Here is a 17,139-nt window from a genome sequence, read left to right on the forward strand (position 1 = left end):
TTTTTATCCTAGCATAAATCAGCATGTTATAGGGCTTTAAAAACTACACAATGTGTTAAATTGATGAGCATAAGAAGTTAATTTTGACAGAATCAAGCAAGCGGTTTCCCACTTCTTTCAGTGTTTGTACTAAGCTGCTGGTTTTAGCTTATTGCCAAACGAGAGAAGAATCAGTCCTATGTCACAAAAGTGAAAAGGCGAATGTGCAAAAATGTTTTCTATTCCTTTTAACAAAGGTAACGAAGTAATTTTTCCATTACCAAAAAGACAAATTCCGGCACAAAATATGAATAATAAAACCCAGGAGTCAATTTCCAGATACAAGCATCATTTATTAGCTTTACATCGTGAGTAAATGTTATATTGCTACTTAACCATCATTCTGTACAAATTCTTTTACAAATGTCAGGTCATTGAATGGGATAGCGGCAGCTTCAACCTTTTATAATTGAAAATACAGTTATGCCATTCACACAGTAAATGCTATGACTTTACAAATTAAACAAAGTACTTACAAAATAAACTTGGCTTAATATCATTCGAATAACCGTTAATACAGTGTGTCATCAGTATATTCATTAAAAATCTTGGAACTTAAAAAAATGTCCCCTTCCTCCGTTAACTAACCCTCATGTCTCGTCCACTTTAAAGAAGGAATGTGACAAAGATGACATCTTAATGTCCTTTTATATAAACAGACCGTAGCGTCATTTCACCTTCATTTTCAGACAGGGTTCAGCTCAGGTGCATCCTGGATGGAGTTGCTGTCTTTTTTTATCTACTCGTTCGGGTTCCTCTTTCATGTGGTCTCGTCCAGGTGTGAAATGAATCCTCCTCAGTAGTACGAGCTCAGGTGGGAGTGGGTGGCGGGATGTCTGGTCATGGCTGACCCAGGATAGATGGGGCTGTTTGGAGAGTTCCAGTACGGCGATGGAGCGCTGAAAAAGTTGCCTGGAGACACTGGCATTGGTGCAGGATGGCCACCCATGAAGTTCATTTTGGGCTGGTGGCTGTGGTAGGGCTGGGCGTAAGGCATCTCAGTCTGGTACTTAACAATCCCCCCCTCCGCTGAGTGATTCTGGTGTGCCTGCGAGATGCCTTGGAAGTCAAACTTGTATGCGTAGCGCTTGCCGTGCACCTTAGTCATGATGTTCTTGTCATAGTAGTAGCGCAGAGCGCGGCTCAGCTTGTCATAGTTCATGTTGGGCTTGCTCTTGCGCTCTCCCCAACGCTTGGCCACCTCGTCCGGGTCGGTCATCTTGAACTCGCCGTTGGTTCCCTCCCAGGTGATGATGCCGGAGTTGCCGCTGTCGGACAGCAGCTCCAGCAGGAACTGCCACAGCTGGATCTGCCCCGAACCTGGGAGGAGAAATTGAGTTAAATAATGTATACTGACTTCATTGGATTGTCACACAAAGGCAGAACATGTGAACAATACCACTAGTAGATGTGTTAAATGTTTGTTTCTAAGTGATTGTTACTTAATATTGAAACATTTTTGAAGGATGTGGTCATCCCTGAGCAAATGAAATCCATGACCACTATTTCGCCTTAACGTTAGCAATACAGTTTCAGGAAAGCAGGAAACCAACAATACTCCACTTAATGCATCCAGTTATTCCAGGACCTCGGACAGCACCTCAGTTATTTTACAAAGAAATTAGGATTTTTGAGTGGACCGTTTTCTTCCCTAGTACTACGATGACATCATATAGTCGGCTTATATTTGTATTCCACTAAATGTGACCTTTTCACTGCGTGGCTTGGAAAAAGGGACAGACATCGGGGCAGAAACCTACCCACAGGCCTGTGAGCGCTGGGGTCAGGGAGCTTGAACGGACTTTGTTTGCCTGTTCGGTTCTTGGACGAGCTGAGGGCTTGGCCTTCTGTGAGGAAACAGCAGGGCAAACAGTCATGTTGGTGAGAGGGAAGCCAGATTGTGTCTCAGTGTAAGCGTGATGCAATTCTGCTGAAACAACAGGTGTTGCTTGAAGTTTAAAATGTCCATTTGGGAAATTAAGTGCATGTGTGCCAGCCCTTGCTTGCTTTCTTCTCATGTTGCCAAAGCATACAGTGTAAAGGCCTCATTTGTGTAATTCTCATTAGTTTGATCTTTTGGTGCTTTAGATTCTTACCTGGGTTGGCTAGTCGACTGCTGATGGGCCCTAATGTCTGATATGGGTCTGGAAAGAAAAAAAGGCATTTTTATTTCAACATCTTTAAAGCCCCTTTGGATGGAGGGAAATATTAAACACATAGCTTACATATAAAAAAAGGACATGTACTCCTTTTCAGATTTAAACTCGTACTTTGGGTTTCAGCTTGAACATGTTTACATGCTAAACTTTGATGTTGAACATAATACCTGCTTAATTATGGAAAGCATTGTGAGCATGCTGAGCAGACTCGCAGAGCAGCAACACATCTTGTTATCTCCAATCTTTGGAAACATTGGGAGCTTGACTGGACTAGCTTTATGTGATTTCCAATATCTGCTTAAAGATAAATAAATAAAAATGTGGCCTACATACCTTGGACAATTCTTGGAGCGGGCTCTGTAACTCTTGAGCTGTGTTGGTGCTCCATGGAGGGACCTACAAGTAACAATACAAGTATTGATGTGAAATGCTTCGATACTCAGTTGTGGCCTAGTTGTTATTGTTAAACCTCCATGTGAAATCAGTAGTTCATGCATGAAAACACTTATCATGATCATTAGTTTCATATCATCCCTGTGTATTGTTATCTTACCTTTTGGCACTGTGCTCATGTTGTTTGCCGGCCAACTGCCCCTGCAGCTGATCTCATCAAAACCGCTCTCTGCACACACACAAACACAACAGTGATGAGACCAGACTTTGGCTGGCACGTGGCGTCACATTGGCTTTGAAGTGAACAGTGGGATGGCTCAGCTATAGTAGGAAGGACGTGGGTAAATGAAGACCAAGACAATAAGAGCTTGGAGGTCTGAAGATGACCCAAAAAGTTTCTTTTGTTCGGGCCACCCCTGTCGCCACAAGATTGTGAATTGTGTCCCAGGAGCAGGACCCATACCCCCCATTTCCTGCGCCTGTGCAGCTGTTTCCTGTCTGAAACTGGCTGTTGAGTTTTGGACTCATCAAAGTTTTGTCAACTGAGGCCAGTGTTGTGCTAAATAACTATTTTGACTCGTGAAACTATGTAACCCGGTTCTGAAACTTGACACATTATTTTTAAATCCCTTAATCTTTCAAGTGTCATTCAAATCAACTCTTGCTTTGTGAGTGGTTTGAGAATGTGAGCCTGAAGTCTCACACCCAGAAACATCAAACGGATCTCAACATGTGACTAACGGGGAAAATAAAAACGTTAAATACAACAATTAAGTTACTTTCAGATTTGAAGAAAAATATTTGTTATTAAAATCATGCAGGTAGTCTTTTAGTCCTACAGGAGTTGAAAGTGACTTCTCGTAACTGCTTGATGTTTGAATAAGAAATGGTTTGCTGATAATCCTTTTATAAATCATAAATATATTAACAACAAAACATAATCTGCTTCATAATAACGATCAGATTTGAAGCACTACACAAGCAGTGAAGCCAAAACTATTTGAATTGGAGCGTGGATGATCTCACCTGCTTTCACCTGTAGTCTGGGTTGTTGGGGCGGTGTGGTGTTGGTCGGAGTTGTGGAGTAAGAGAACGTAGGGCTACCTGAAGTAAAAAAGTAAATGTTAAGTAAATGGATATACACCTGAAATCAATCATGCCATAACAGAATTGATCAGGATTAGTATTTTGAAAGTAAAGATAGCCGTCAAAGGCTTTGAAAGACAGGAGAGCTGTTGATTGTTCGCTGTAGTACTGCATTGTGTTATATTATATGATGTTGCTGTTATTTCCTCCACCCCTTGTATATCGTAACGTTGCCTTCTTTAGCTGCATTTGTGACACTGATTTGCAGAAGCAAAAACGCTGCAAAATGATGTAATGCGGCAGAAAACATGATGACATATTGTATGCAAAACACAGGAAGCGTGTGTTAGTAAAGAGGAAGAGGTCACAACACTTCCCGAAGACAAAATTCAGTAAACATTATGACAAATGTTACAGTCCAAAACATTGAACTGTACAAAGATAAAAGTGACAAATCCTAAAAGACAAATATTTCATTTTTTTCCTAATCAACTAACTAATTAAATAGTTGAGTAGTATGTTAATTGTCAATCAGTGCTTCATGTCTTTACCTGAATTTATTTCTTATCCTGCTTACATGCGAGTAAAATATGTGACAATAGAACAATGAAAACCCTTCGTACATTGTTGAGTCAGACGAGGAGAACAGAACAATGTTATCAGCTAAAGGGAGAGGGCGAGATCTTACTCTGCCGGAGGTAACTGAGGTGTGAGAGCAGGATGTCTGCGTTGTAGGCCGACGTGAGACGCATCATGTCTTCTTTGGTCATCTTGCAAAGGGCCTTGCCGTCCAGCGCTTGGAAGAGCATGACGTCCACTTCCTCCAGGACGTACTCCTTGATGGCCCAGTCCAGCCACTGCCTCACGTGGTCCTGTGTCCAAACCTCTGGATCTGGCATCAGAAGCACACAATGATCAGAAAAGACTCCAGATAATGAGGTATAATAACGCCTCACAATGTTAAGGCAAGGCAAGGCAAGTTTATTTATATAGCACCTTTCAACACAAGGCTATTCAAGGTGCTTTACAAAAAATGAAAGTCATTAAGAAAATGGCATTTAAAATCAGTCATTAAAAAGAAAAGATAATAAAATAAACATTAAAAGAAAGAAAACATGGATAAAAGTTACAGTGCAGTTTAAGATGTGAATAGTTCAATTAAAATCAGCGACAAAAAGAAAAGTCTTCAGCCTGGATTTAAAAGTAGTCAGAGTTGCAGCGGACCTGCAGGTTTCTGGGAGTTTGTTCCAGATATTTGGAGCATAATAACTAAACGCTGCTTTACCATGTTTAGTTCTGACTCTGGGGACAGAAAGCTGACCAGTCCCTGAAGACCTGAGAGATCTGGATGGTTCATAATTTAGCAGGAGGTCAGAAATTTATTTTGGGCCTAAACCATTCAGTGCTTTATAAACCAGCAGCAGTATTTTGAAATCTATTCTTTGACACACAGGAAGCCAGTGTAAAGACTTCAGAACTGGAGTGATGTGATCCACTTTCTTAGTGTGAGTGAGGACTCGAGCAGCGGCGTTCTGAATCAGCTGCAGCTTCCTAATAGATGTTTTAGTGATAGAAGACTGATTAGAAGACTTTTGTTATTTTAAAGGGATTAATATTATTTTAGCTGGCTTAACATTTCAGCATACTAACTGCGATTCTAAATGTAAGTAGATGGCTCTGGTAGTAGATGAAGGAAGAGGAGCCATACAGAAAGTTTGCTTGGAAGTTGGAAATGGAATTTCTTTTTTTTTTATCATATTTATATTTTTATATTTTTTTGATGCTCCAATGTGCTTTTTCAATTTCAAGTGTGACTAAGCACTTCCATTTTAAACATGAATAATATTTGAAGTCATGAATGTTTTTGTACAATAAGAGAGAGGAAGTCAATGTAATCATGAGACCGTTTTATTCCTTTTTTTTTTTTTTAAATATAACTTTTTTTTAAAACGTCTTTGTTATTGAAAGGTTTGTGGACAAACCATATCAGGCACGTTCTTATTATAAGAACTCAAGTACTCAATCTGTTTTGTTTTTGTTTTTTGTGATCCATTCATATTTTTTTGTTTCAGAAAATGTCTTTCAGCTTTTGTTTTATTACATATTTTTAAAATATCTTCAAGGGCCTAATGTTTAAATGTGTTTTAATGCAATGCCAAAAACAGATTGACAAATACAATTTTAAGTTACATTACTGTTAATAAATAGTGTTTTTCTTATTTTGTATGTCTTGCCCGGCTCTCCATAGGCCACCGCTTCCGCCAACTACATCCCAGAAGATAACAGGAAGTAAACAAATACAAACGGTTAATGCTGAGCTGCACACAGCCCCTGAGTCTTCAGGAAAGATGCAAACATATTGTTATTTGTGGTGGTGTTGACAACCCTGACCGTGTTTATGTGAACAAGGTCTGGGCAATTTAAGATTTGTCGCTTTTCATATCCATATTTTAATAAGAGTTGAATTCAATGTCTTGTTACAGCATTGTGATATTATTTATCAGATTCAGGACGGTAAGCTAATTTCCAGTAGCACACAATGACTGTAAATTGCCCGTAATATTAGGCAGGAGCCACCACACCCTCATGTCCTGATTGTCCTTGGTGAACACATGCCACTGTGATGCAACATCCGTGAATTATGAAGCAAAATATCCCGGTGCTGTTGACTCATTGAAGATTCTCTTCGGTTTTCAAAGAGCTGAGTTTTAAATTGTTCACTGCATGCCTCTGGAGCACGTCTGGGATCCCTCCAGAGAGTCTGACTCACTGAAACGTACTGCTTTGATATGCTATAAAATGAGTCTCTAAGGACGATGGGATCCTAAAATATGCCGCCAGGTTAATTTTTAGATGGCTAGACCACTGATTCACAGAGAGGATGAAATGGACTAAGCGCAAGTTGTCTAAATCCTAACTGTGACTACTCGGTTAGCAGTGACACACCACTGCCTTTACTCCAAGTTGTGTGTCAGTGATTTTATTCTCCAAAGAAAAAGGGAAGTCCACTGCTCACAGTTCAGCTGTAGAAAACTTTCTTCAGACCATCTATTTAAAAATAAGGCCTTTTAACTTCGACTGGTGTTATTTTATGTTTTGGGACAAATGTTACCTTTAGAGACACATTCTTATTCAACTGAAGGATATTCTGTCTCCTGTGTTTTGATGGATAAGGCTGATATTCTACACTTTCCCCTATTGTCAACAGATCACATAAAGATGCATTACTGTCTCTAAGCTGGCTGACTTCCTGTGACACTCAGCCCCAAGCTCATTCATTCCTAATAAAGATGAGAATCTTTAGTTTCATGTTTTTAAACGGCTTCCTGAAAGAGATATGCACTGTAGTTTTAACAGTAACTCAAACAGGAATACAAGTAAATGTTTTGGACTATATTCAGCTGCGGATTAAAAGACATCAAGTATTTACAGCAATAGTACTGCTTGTACTAGGATTGGTGGGTTTTTAATGTATTTGGACAACAAAAGCTCTATGTATCAGACCTTGGATACAGGTAATACCGTTTGGTTTAAGAATTTCTCTGGTTTTGGTCTTTTCATGGGATGAAAACAAGTGAGTATTGCTCGTTGGACTTTTCAGACTTTGAAGAGGATTTCCAAAAGCCAAAAATGGACTCAAAGTTCATCCCCTTCTTAAAACCAATTATATGTTTTCCAATGTAGGCTATTGTTTATCTGTGCCACTGGAGAGTAGTGTAGTAGTTTGGTGGAAAATGCTTTGTTCATCTTTGATTGAGTCATTGATGTTGCACAAGCTCCGTGTGTGACAGCTCTAGTGGTATTGGTCTTGTGAGGATGGAGGTAAAGTGACTCACCTGCTGGCACGATGACCCTCTTCTCCTCTGTGGCGCTGCTGGGGGGGGTTGCCGTCTGTGGGCTCACGCGGGGCTCCGGATACGAGGCCTGGTACGGCATCGGGGCCCCGTCGTTGCTCATGTGTCTGGAGCGCTTGTTGACGACGCTGCAGTCCACAGGGGACTCACGGCTTAAACGGAAGGAAGAGAAAAGTTCATTAGAACCTTTCAATGTTATTTAGAGTCACAACACTCCCATGTATCCTCTCATATAACTTATTGAATAGTTTCGTATGATGAGACGTGTTATTGCTACTAATCTGAAAATAGATTTCACACTTTTTGTTGATACAAGGCTATTTCCTCTTGCTCTGTTTGCCAGTATCTGTAGCTGACAGAAGAAAGATTAAGTCTTAAAACTGTTTGCAATCAACACGTAAGTAAAAAGTAATAAGTTGTTTTAAATATTTACACCAAGTAACTTCTGTTGATCCAACCTGTATGAACACTGAGTTTTTATTTTTTTAAATAGCAGCAGTGGAAAGAAGTACTGTTTTACTTGGTAAGAATACAAAAGTATTATGAGTAAAAATACTCATCATGCAGGAAGACTGATCTCACATACAGGTATGACATCATTTGAATAAATAGTCTCATAGCATTTTAATGTTGTAAGTGCTCAAGGTGGAGTCATTTCTATCTACATTAACACTGATTATAATGTAGGCATTATCAGCCAACACATTAAAAGTTAAATAACTAATAAGAAAATAAACAACTTTATTAATTCTTTGAACCTTTTTTTTTTGTTGGGAAAATTGATTATTTTAACTTCTAATAACTCAATCATCTGAAAAATGATATGGGACCACAATGAGACCCATTTTTTGTGAGGGGTCACACGAAAAAGGGTTAGGAACCGCTTGTCAAATTTTTAGCAATCTATGGTATTTTATGCTTTTTTTAAATGTAAATGCTTTCTCTGGAGAGATGCTGGTAACATATAAACGTCACAAACAAGTTTTAATAGCATAACATTGAGATCTTAAAAGTACCAGTAGCTCAAAATGCATGCTTTTACTAGATTACTTTCCACCAACCGTTTCCGTAATGATTCTTTTAAAACACCCACATTTGACATTCAAACATAAGCACCATAAGCAGGCCCGGTTCTACGGGGGTGTATAAGGGTGCATTGCACCCTCAGTTGAGTCGCTATGCACCCTCATTTGAAAAATGTAAAGTAAAAAAAAAAAAAATTTAAAAGTGAAAAAAAATTAATTAATTAAAAGTGAAAAATATTACATATATAATAGTAATAATAATAATAATAATAGTAATAATAATAATAATAATAAGAAGAATATAGTTGAAATAAAATAAATTGTAATTGTGGTTAAAGAACATTGTCTGCTGCATTTATTTGTTCAATTTAAACGGTATGTCAGGTGCGCGTGACCTGTGCCGCTGCGCGTTCTTCATCTGCAAGGTGCTTACACAGCAGTCAGTGATGGACATCAGAAAATGGTTAAAACAACCATCCCTTATCGACAGCAGTAACACTGCATCTACTGCAGGTAATAACAGTTCAGATCATGGGGACATTACGTTACCTGCGGCCACTGTCGTGGACACTAACGCCCGACTCACCGGCTTTGCCCGCCTCGCCCACGGAGGCGGAGCAGCCGGCAAAACAGAGCCTGCCCAGGTATATTTGAAAAAGTACCCAACTCGCCTGTACAGTGGGGTAAGGCACTCATTTTGCAGCTCATGGTTTCAAAACAGAGATTGGCTGGAATATTCCTGTAAAAAAGATGCCATCTTCTGCTATGAATGTAGACATTTCGGTCTGAAAAGGGGAGTGATTTGTAAAATATCCATAAAGAAATAGTAAATCTGCTTACAGTTCTGTTTCATATGGGTGTTGAGAGATGGATCCATAGATCTCTTCATTTTGCTCTCAAAGTGCACCGGATTGATGCTTTTAACTTCAATATTTAAAAACAAATCTTCCCGGGGGTGCATGCCCCCGGACCCCCCTAGAGGAGGTGAGGACCCCTAGAGGGTGTTAGGTCCACTCCCCACTTGTAAAAATAGCACTTTACACTGCACCCTCTCTAATCTCAGATGCACCCTGAGTCATTTTGTTCTGGAACCGGGCCTGACCATAAGTATGATGGATGTTTAAGGAAAACAAGACTCATTGTTACATTTGGTATAGAGAACAATAAACAAACAGTTTTAGGGAGTGGAAAAACCCAGATGCTGAAACGCACCTGGTTCCCCACATATTTCGGGAACCTGGGCCCCCTGTGGCCTCGGCCCCTCTGACTCACCTGGTGCCATTGACGTGTTCGCCCCTTTTCCCAGGGTTCTGAGCTGATGACCCCCCCCACTCGGGCTCGGTGGGCTCGGGACTCTTCGAGGCCTGGCTGAACGCGCCGGGCGATGTCATCTCGGCCTTCATGTGCACTGCGGTGTAGGGCGGCTCGAATATGGGCTGATCCTCACTCACCACTGATAGCGCTTCCTGTCAAACAGAGCAACACCGGTCACCGTCTGCCATTAATGTGCCGGGTCACAACCTGTGGAAAGTGAGATTTTCCATATACAGACTAAGCTAATGCTTCAGTGAACAGAAGTGAAGCTTCATCAGCCACTAGAGATATACAATTTATAGTAACAGCACAACCAATCAATAGAGAAGTTTTATAATAACGTTGTTATTTACACTGGGCATAACCACTTTAACTTTTGTAAGGCTCACTAATGGAGAGGGAAAGAAATATCCTAAATGTATATTGAAGGACAAACTGTTATCCCTTTTTGTTAGACGATTTGGTTCCGAGTCATTATAGTTAGGAGAGGATAGAATAATTATATAAGGATAGAATAATTCATTTCTCCATCTTGCTATATTTATTTTCATTCATGAAACATTGTAATTAAGTTGAACTACATAAAGATGACTTGTTGCCAGTTCTTGAGGATTTTAATGTGTTGTTCTTTTTGTATTTTGTCACCTATAATTGTCATTGTACACACTGACTTGTTGGCAGCAGAGCTCTTAAATTGAATTGCTCTGAAGAACTTGAATAGTAGATTTTCAGAGTTTGGAACATTTCATGTTTACTCTTAAAGTGTGTAAAGATTCAAACTGGCAGATCTCTGCTTTCTTATCATACACCCAAAATACCTCTGCAACACAAACCCTGGCTTTGCTAAAGATTCAGTGGTGTGTTTAATCTAAACAACATTGGAGATACTTAGGAGGTTATCACACCATATAGGAGTGAAATCAGAAGTAAACTGTTCAAGTAGTCAGGAGACTGTCTAATATTTAACTTCAGTAACCACAGTTTTATTTTGTCGTTAGGATTGGGGTTACAGGGGAGGGAGGGGTGTTGGCTCAAGGTGGAGTTTAATCGAGATTTAAGTCGGTCTTCCTGTGTTTAGCACCTTCAGCGAGGCCTCAAAACCACCCCTGAGATGCCACTTTCATCCCACGCACAGGGGGGGGGCAAACACCGGACCTGTTGTTCTGTCTGCTGCTCACATTAAGTGTGTGCATGTGTGATGCAGTCTAAGTGGGTGCAAGTGCGTGTTTGTTTAGAGGAGTTGAGCATTGTCTTTGGACCTCGTACGTCAGTGCCGTGCTTTTTCAGTGGCCTACAGGAAACCTGGCCGCCATGTGCAGAGGAACCTTTTGGCACAGGCCAAGGGAGAGGAAATGGTAGAGGAGGGGGCACAGTGTAAAAATGTGGGTCATTTTAAAGCTGGAAAACAACCCCAAAGGCCTGTGGTCACGGGAGGAGAGGGGGTCGGGTTCATTGGGCAGCGAGAAGACTGTAGCCCTGATTGAAGTGCCGCCTTTGCATTGTGTTTTTTCTTTTTGTTTGTTTTTTGCCTGTGTGTGTGTTTTTTTTTTTAGCTCAATTGCTGCCTGAGCATTGTAAACCACATCTTAATGCATGGCACACAGTTTGGCATTTCCTCGAAGCTGCAGACGAACTGATAGAGAAGTCAGCAGTGTGAGATCTCAGCACCCCACTGCTGAATTGAGTATTTGCTGCTGTGTAAATGATACAACCTTTTTTATAGCAAGCACAAGTTGAAGATAGATTACAAATACATTGTTACATTTTACATTGAACAAACATTAACTCCTATTAGTTCCTCAAGATTTAAGAGACAAATATTCTAAAAACATATTAAATGTTATGGATTTAACATTGTACAGATGGCCTTTTTTTATCTATAAATGTTTTCTTACTTGTTAAAGCTTGCGGCCTTCATTACAGAACGTTGCCAAAACATGCAAATATTGGGTGTGATGAGTTAGAAGTAGTTCATTTAGATGAAAGTAGAGATGAGAAGACGCCTACAGAAGTGTGTGAGCTCACTTCTTTCTAACTCCACACCACGCTTTTTTTTTGACACGCACTGTCCCCCAACAGACGCTGACTTAAGTGACATCACTTGAGGCAATTTATCAGACTTTGAGCAACAAAATATGCTTACAACAATCTTTAACATATCCATTATTCCCCCACAGGACACAACATACTATATATATTAAATGGGCTGAATTCAGCTTTAAATGTTAGGCTTAGGGCTATAAATGAAGTTGATGTCAATATTTTAGAGGCAAATTATTTTCCACGCTAATTAAATGCTAGAATGAATATATGTTAAATGCATTTTGTCATGTGACAGAAGTGTTTCACAGGACTTCATATTGTCCTGCTCAGCTTTCTTTTGACCGCACGCCCTGTTTTCTTCTCCTTCAGCTGATTGCTTTGTTTTACTTCTGGCATGTTGTTCTGTTTCCCCGGCCTTCCTCTCACACTGGGTGGCTTCAGAGCCCCATTTCTCTGTGCAGAAGTGAAACAGTCGGCTGATAAAACAGACAACTGACAGCAGATTCTCATGCAAAGCCATGATGGTTAATACTTTTAATAGTGATGGTTAAATGTATTATGTTTGACTTGTTTTTGGTACTCAACGCTCAAACTGTTGATATTATCGGAGGCAGCTCATCAACTTTTCAGTTCTGTACATTTAGTGACATGCTCATGCTTTCACAACCACACACACACACACACACACACACACACACACACACACACACACACACACACACACACACACACACACACACACACACACACACACACACACACACACACACACACACACACACACACACTCCCGCTCTTTCTTTATCTTCCCCTTGCGCTCGCTCCCTCTCTCTCTGCACACTGATACAAATATACCAAAATATGGCCTGACCGCTAATGCCACAACTGACTTCCTGTTCAATGTGTTTCAGCTTGTTGCTCAGTGACACAAAACAACTTTTAAAAAACATGACCCTAATGACGCTTTGCTTGTGCCTCGATGTCCTGAAATGTTTTGTTCGGTGTGATAGTAAACACTTGAACACCTTTTGATTTGTTCTAAACATGAAATACTGCATGGAAACGTTTGACTTTAAGTCAGCAGCTCTGCGGGTTGCATCATGCAGTCTTGCCCAAACCAAGAGAGTGTGATGTTTACGAAATGGACGTTCATTCTTCTTAGATCTGTATTAAATAACTTTTTTGTTTAACTGCAGAAAAAGGCAAATCCTTAGTATAATTTTGGCCTGACTTGTATTACTTGATTAACCCTAACAGCTCCAGCTCAAACTATAGGATTCTACCTATTTAAAGTATTTTTTCAGTGATATATCAAAAGGGATATTACAAGACACCAGGAATGAAATTATAAATAACTGACAGTCATGTAATGAATCAGACATGGAGAGGGGTTGTAGTGTTTTAAAGCTCAAAAGCTCCTAATTTGAATGCCATGGATTTCGATTTAATTAGATACAATTAGCTCAAAAACATTTTGAGATATGATTTTGTATTTGTAGGTAGAGCAGCAGCTTGAGTGACCTATTTTAGCCTATGGCTGCAGCCTATCTGGTAAATGGGCTGCAACTATTTTCAGAATTGACTGACCTGCTTATTAATTACATAACATTTTTTATGTTGTCTTACCAAGAGTAAAAACAAGAAAGTGATTGAGTTTTCTACAATGTAAATATAACTTTTTGAACTCATTTGATTAACTTGAACCTTACATTTCTTGCTTTATGAATTTATAAATTGGCGACATACAAAACAGTTGCAAATAAATATGCTGTCAATCAGCTGATCAGATCAAATAATAGTTTTTAGCTGTAAATCCAGGTGCTCTCAACTGGTGAAAGGATCAATCTGAGGAAACACCAAATACTATCAACGTAGGAAAGCAGATAACAAAACCTTACTGCTGCACAGAATGTTTTTACATTTTTCTTTCTAATCTTTCCCTTTTTTTCTTGTTACTTCATTTAAAATGTCTATAAAGCTGTACAACATATTGAAATAAACCAATTGGGAGAGTTCTTTGTTGTTTGGTCACAAGAACACACTTGCTTTGTTTAAAGGTGCTTCAAGTCAAAAAGGTTGGGAACCACTGCAACCAAGGATTTAGAGAACATCTATTACATCAACTATATGATTTGTATTTAGAGTCAGGTTTGGAAACACCAATGACTTTGATAGTTTAAGTGTTTAAAAGGTTGATTTGGTGCCATATGTTTGTGGCATTATCCTCCCTCCTACATTTGAAGTGCACTGCAGCCTCATAATGCTGATTTCATCCATGCTATTTTGGTCCATCCTGTACAATTTCTTTTTGGATTAATGGATATTTAAATACTTGGTGAAACAAGCACAGACATATGTTTTACTTTAGATTAACTGATCAGTAGAATCATTTTCAGGCTTTATAATAATAACGTAATGATTCTTTGGTCAATTCTTTCTTCCAGCCTTATTTTGTGTGCTTCTAGACATTAAAAACGTTTTTAAATGTCACTGAGCTCCTGTTAGCAAAATGGCTCCAGATAGGATATTTTAATACATAGATGTCAACTCCTCTCAAGGCTATGGGAGGATATAAAATGAAACAAAACTCTTCTAAAACAAGGTGTAGCCTTCAGTAACAGGCCAGAGATCAAGTTGTGCAAAGGCACAGCCCTCCGTGCTCGCCATGTCTGAGGCAAGTGGCAAAAAGCAGAAGTAAAAGCTAAGCTGATTTTGCAAAGGCCTGAGCAGCTGCACCTTGTGCTACAAAAACACGCTGCGGTTTCCACAGGTCGGGCCTGGCTGGTCTCAGACCTGCAGGCCGCAGACAGCCTCCTGCACCTCCCAGACCCTCTGAGGGGACAATGTGGAGTTTGGACAATGCAACGCCTTAGTTTGACCACTTCGTTTCTTCCAGGAGAGGCTTTGTTGCCTTTTCACCATTTTTTTTTTTCTAGTTCACTGAGCGGAAATGTGTGCGGAAAGTCTGAGGTTTCTGACAGGAAGCCTGCTGAGTTCAGATAACGACACCTGACAAGTGCTCCCGTTTGCAGCAATAAATTATACTTAAAATAACCTCATACAAACAATCTTGCTGCGACACAGTACAGGAGACTCATTATCTGAATGATTATGTTTTTAACTGATAATTCTGAATATGGTCCAGCATTTAAACAAACTCAAACATTAAATAGATACACTTTTAAAGGACTACATTAATTATTTATGCTTTGGTAACAGGATGTCCTCCTTTTCCTGCAAAGGACCTTAAGTTGCTATTTTTCTATGAAGGAAAATAATGTACAAATAATTAACTTAACCAAGATGCTTTCATAGACATATTTTTTGGAAACTAAACAAGAGAGACACAAGTATGCTACAATAATAGTTCCTCAAACCACTGAGAACTTTTATAATGAAATGCATTTCCTCTTGTTACAATTGGCTGAATAAGACATTTAGTTTTGGTTGACGTATCAAATCTTTCGTTGTGGTAATGTCATGTAAAACCAATTATTTCACATTTTAAACATCGCATGGGATTTAGTAAACGGATTTAGTTAACATCTTTAAGATTCTCCCGAAGATTACAATTACATTTTAATGCAGCAATAAATATAAAAGCCTTCAGTAAAATAGTGTATATTACACCCACATTCGATGAAGAAACATAAATAAGGCCATGTATTTAGGCAATTTGTGTCCGACACCATCAGATAAACATTTTAGCGTTTTCTTTCATTGCGCAATGAAGAGTTTTCAACGTTAACTTGATTAAAAAGTGCCTTTCGATTTGAGGTGCATTTAAGAGAGGATACAAAAATGAAACAATGACTGAGTTGTGTTTGTCTGGATAACTCAAACAGAAAATGTGAAATACCAGTCATCTGATGGAAAGGAGTCCTCCTGCTCGGCTGAAAATTGACTAAGTTGATCCATGGCGCCTTCAGCGACACCTGCCTTGTGCGCACAAATTAAATCCAGCATCCTTTAATTCACGAATTATTCGTTAAAGTTCATAAACTTGCTAAATATTAAGTTATCTCTGCGTTATTTGTGTGTATGTGTTGAGGTTCCGTGGATAGTGAGCTCCTACACAACACATCAATCAGAAGAAAAAAAAACTGAAACGATTTTGGAAATCCTCTTTTACGCGTGTAACCGGCCACCAATTAGTGTTTTTATCTGAGTGTAGAGATGTAGTGGTTAGTTGTGTTATTATAGAGCCGACATACAACCACGAACGGGAAGGAAGAGGAAATTTTGTACAAGAAGGAAAGAGTGGGGAGCTCTCATCACCGCTTTGACTCTCTCACTCAGCGGGCTGGTGGGTGGCTGTCATTTTCACCACAGCAGCAGCGTAAAAAACTATTAAACACGTACCTTTATCGTACAGTCCATTGCAGCAGCTTTGCAGTCTTTGTCATTTAGTCGTTTTTAATAAATGGTGCAGATAATTAAGCCTTCTAACCTCACTTCAATGCATGCAGGGGTGCATTGGCTCTATGGCGCAAACCATTGCAGTTACAATTTTTTGCTCGCAGACCAAAACCGGATGACAAGTCTCTCTCTCTCTCTCTCTCTCTCTCTCTCTCTCTCTCTCTCTCTCTCTCTCTCTCTCTCTCTCTCTCTCTTCTCTCCTCTCTCTTCTCTCTCTCTCTCTCTCTCTCTCTCTCTCTCTCTCTCTTCTCTCTCTCTCTGTAAATTGGGAAGTGAAGTCACTGCTCTGAAACTACTTCTCATGAAACAACAGTCACTTACTGCTCAGAAGGGCACAACACAAGCTAGTGCGTGTGTGTTGCAATAGATTCATGTGTGGACATTGGAAAACATGACATACTTAACATCATTTAAAACAACACTTGATTAGTGTTTTGCAATTAAACAGAAGTGAAAGTAAAAGGTGCTGAATACTGAAAGCCTGTAAAGTGTCAGAACAACATAGTGTTGGTGGACTTTTGGAGACATCATGCCATATACATGCTTACATGGCACAATAAACACCAGCGTATGATAATGTACCATAATCAATTCACAACAGCTTATAAGATTGATACTGCAGTGCAGACTGTCACTAAATATCCATGGGATGTGTCTAACAGCTGGAGCTCTATATTAACTTCAGATTTTGAATATGTGCACAAACAGAGGTTAACATTGATGTGTATTTCTTAAAGGCCAGCATGGACAGGAAGAATACATTCAGGAAGTAAATCCTGTTTCAATGCTTATGGTCACGTAACTTTT

The 17,139-nt window shown here is 39.5% G+C and overlaps 1 protein-coding gene across 3 annotated transcripts; it reads right to left on the reverse strand.

Moving 5' to 3' along the window:
- Positions 1 to 311: 311 nt before the first annotated feature.
- fli1rs (Fli-1 proto-oncogene, ETS transcription factor-related sequence) lies at positions 312 to 16,447 on the reverse strand. 3 transcript variants are annotated; one of them, XM_034211463.1, is made up of 10 exons: positions 16,276 to 16,447; positions 9,829 to 10,022; positions 7,514 to 7,683; positions 4,366 to 4,569; positions 3,618 to 3,695; positions 2,752 to 2,820; positions 2,532 to 2,594; positions 2,136 to 2,183; positions 1,800 to 1,886; positions 312 to 1,359 (listed from the first exon to the last, which is right to left on the reverse strand). In XM_034211463.1, the coding sequence occupies exons 1-10, from the start codon at positions 16,291 to 16,293 to the stop codon at positions 836 to 838; spliced, it is 1,455 nt and encodes a 484-aa protein (XP_034067354.1). In that variant the 5' UTR covers positions 16,294 to 16,447; the 3' UTR covers positions 312 to 835. The 3 variants fall into 3 exon arrangements, with proteins under 3 accessions (XP_034067354.1, XP_034067355.1, XP_034067356.1); XM_034211464.1 differs by lacking the exon at positions 16,276 to 16,447 and adding an exon at positions 15,773 to 16,057; XM_034211465.1 differs by lacking the exon at positions 1,800 to 1,886.
- Between the last annotated feature and the right edge of the window lie 692 nt (positions 16,448 to 17,139).

This window comes from Gymnodraco acuticeps, unplaced genomic scaffold (assembly GCF_902827175.1).
Source record: "Gymnodraco acuticeps unplaced genomic scaffold, fGymAcu1.1, whole genome shotgun sequence".
NCBI lineage: Eukaryota > Metazoa > Chordata > Actinopteri > Perciformes > Bathydraconidae > Gymnodraco > Gymnodraco acuticeps.

Bases quoted from the DNA above. Each gene is read 5' to 3' on its own strand.
- fli1rs (XM_034211463.1), bottom strand. The intron at 2,595-2,751 runs GTAAGATAACAA...TGTTACTTGTAG, and splicing joins CATGAGCACAGTGCCAAAAG to GTCCCTCCATGGAGCACCAA. The intron at 2,184-2,531 runs GTATGTAGGCCA...TTTTCTTTCCAG, and splicing joins CGCTCCAAGAATTGTCCAAG to ACCCATATCAGACATTAGGG.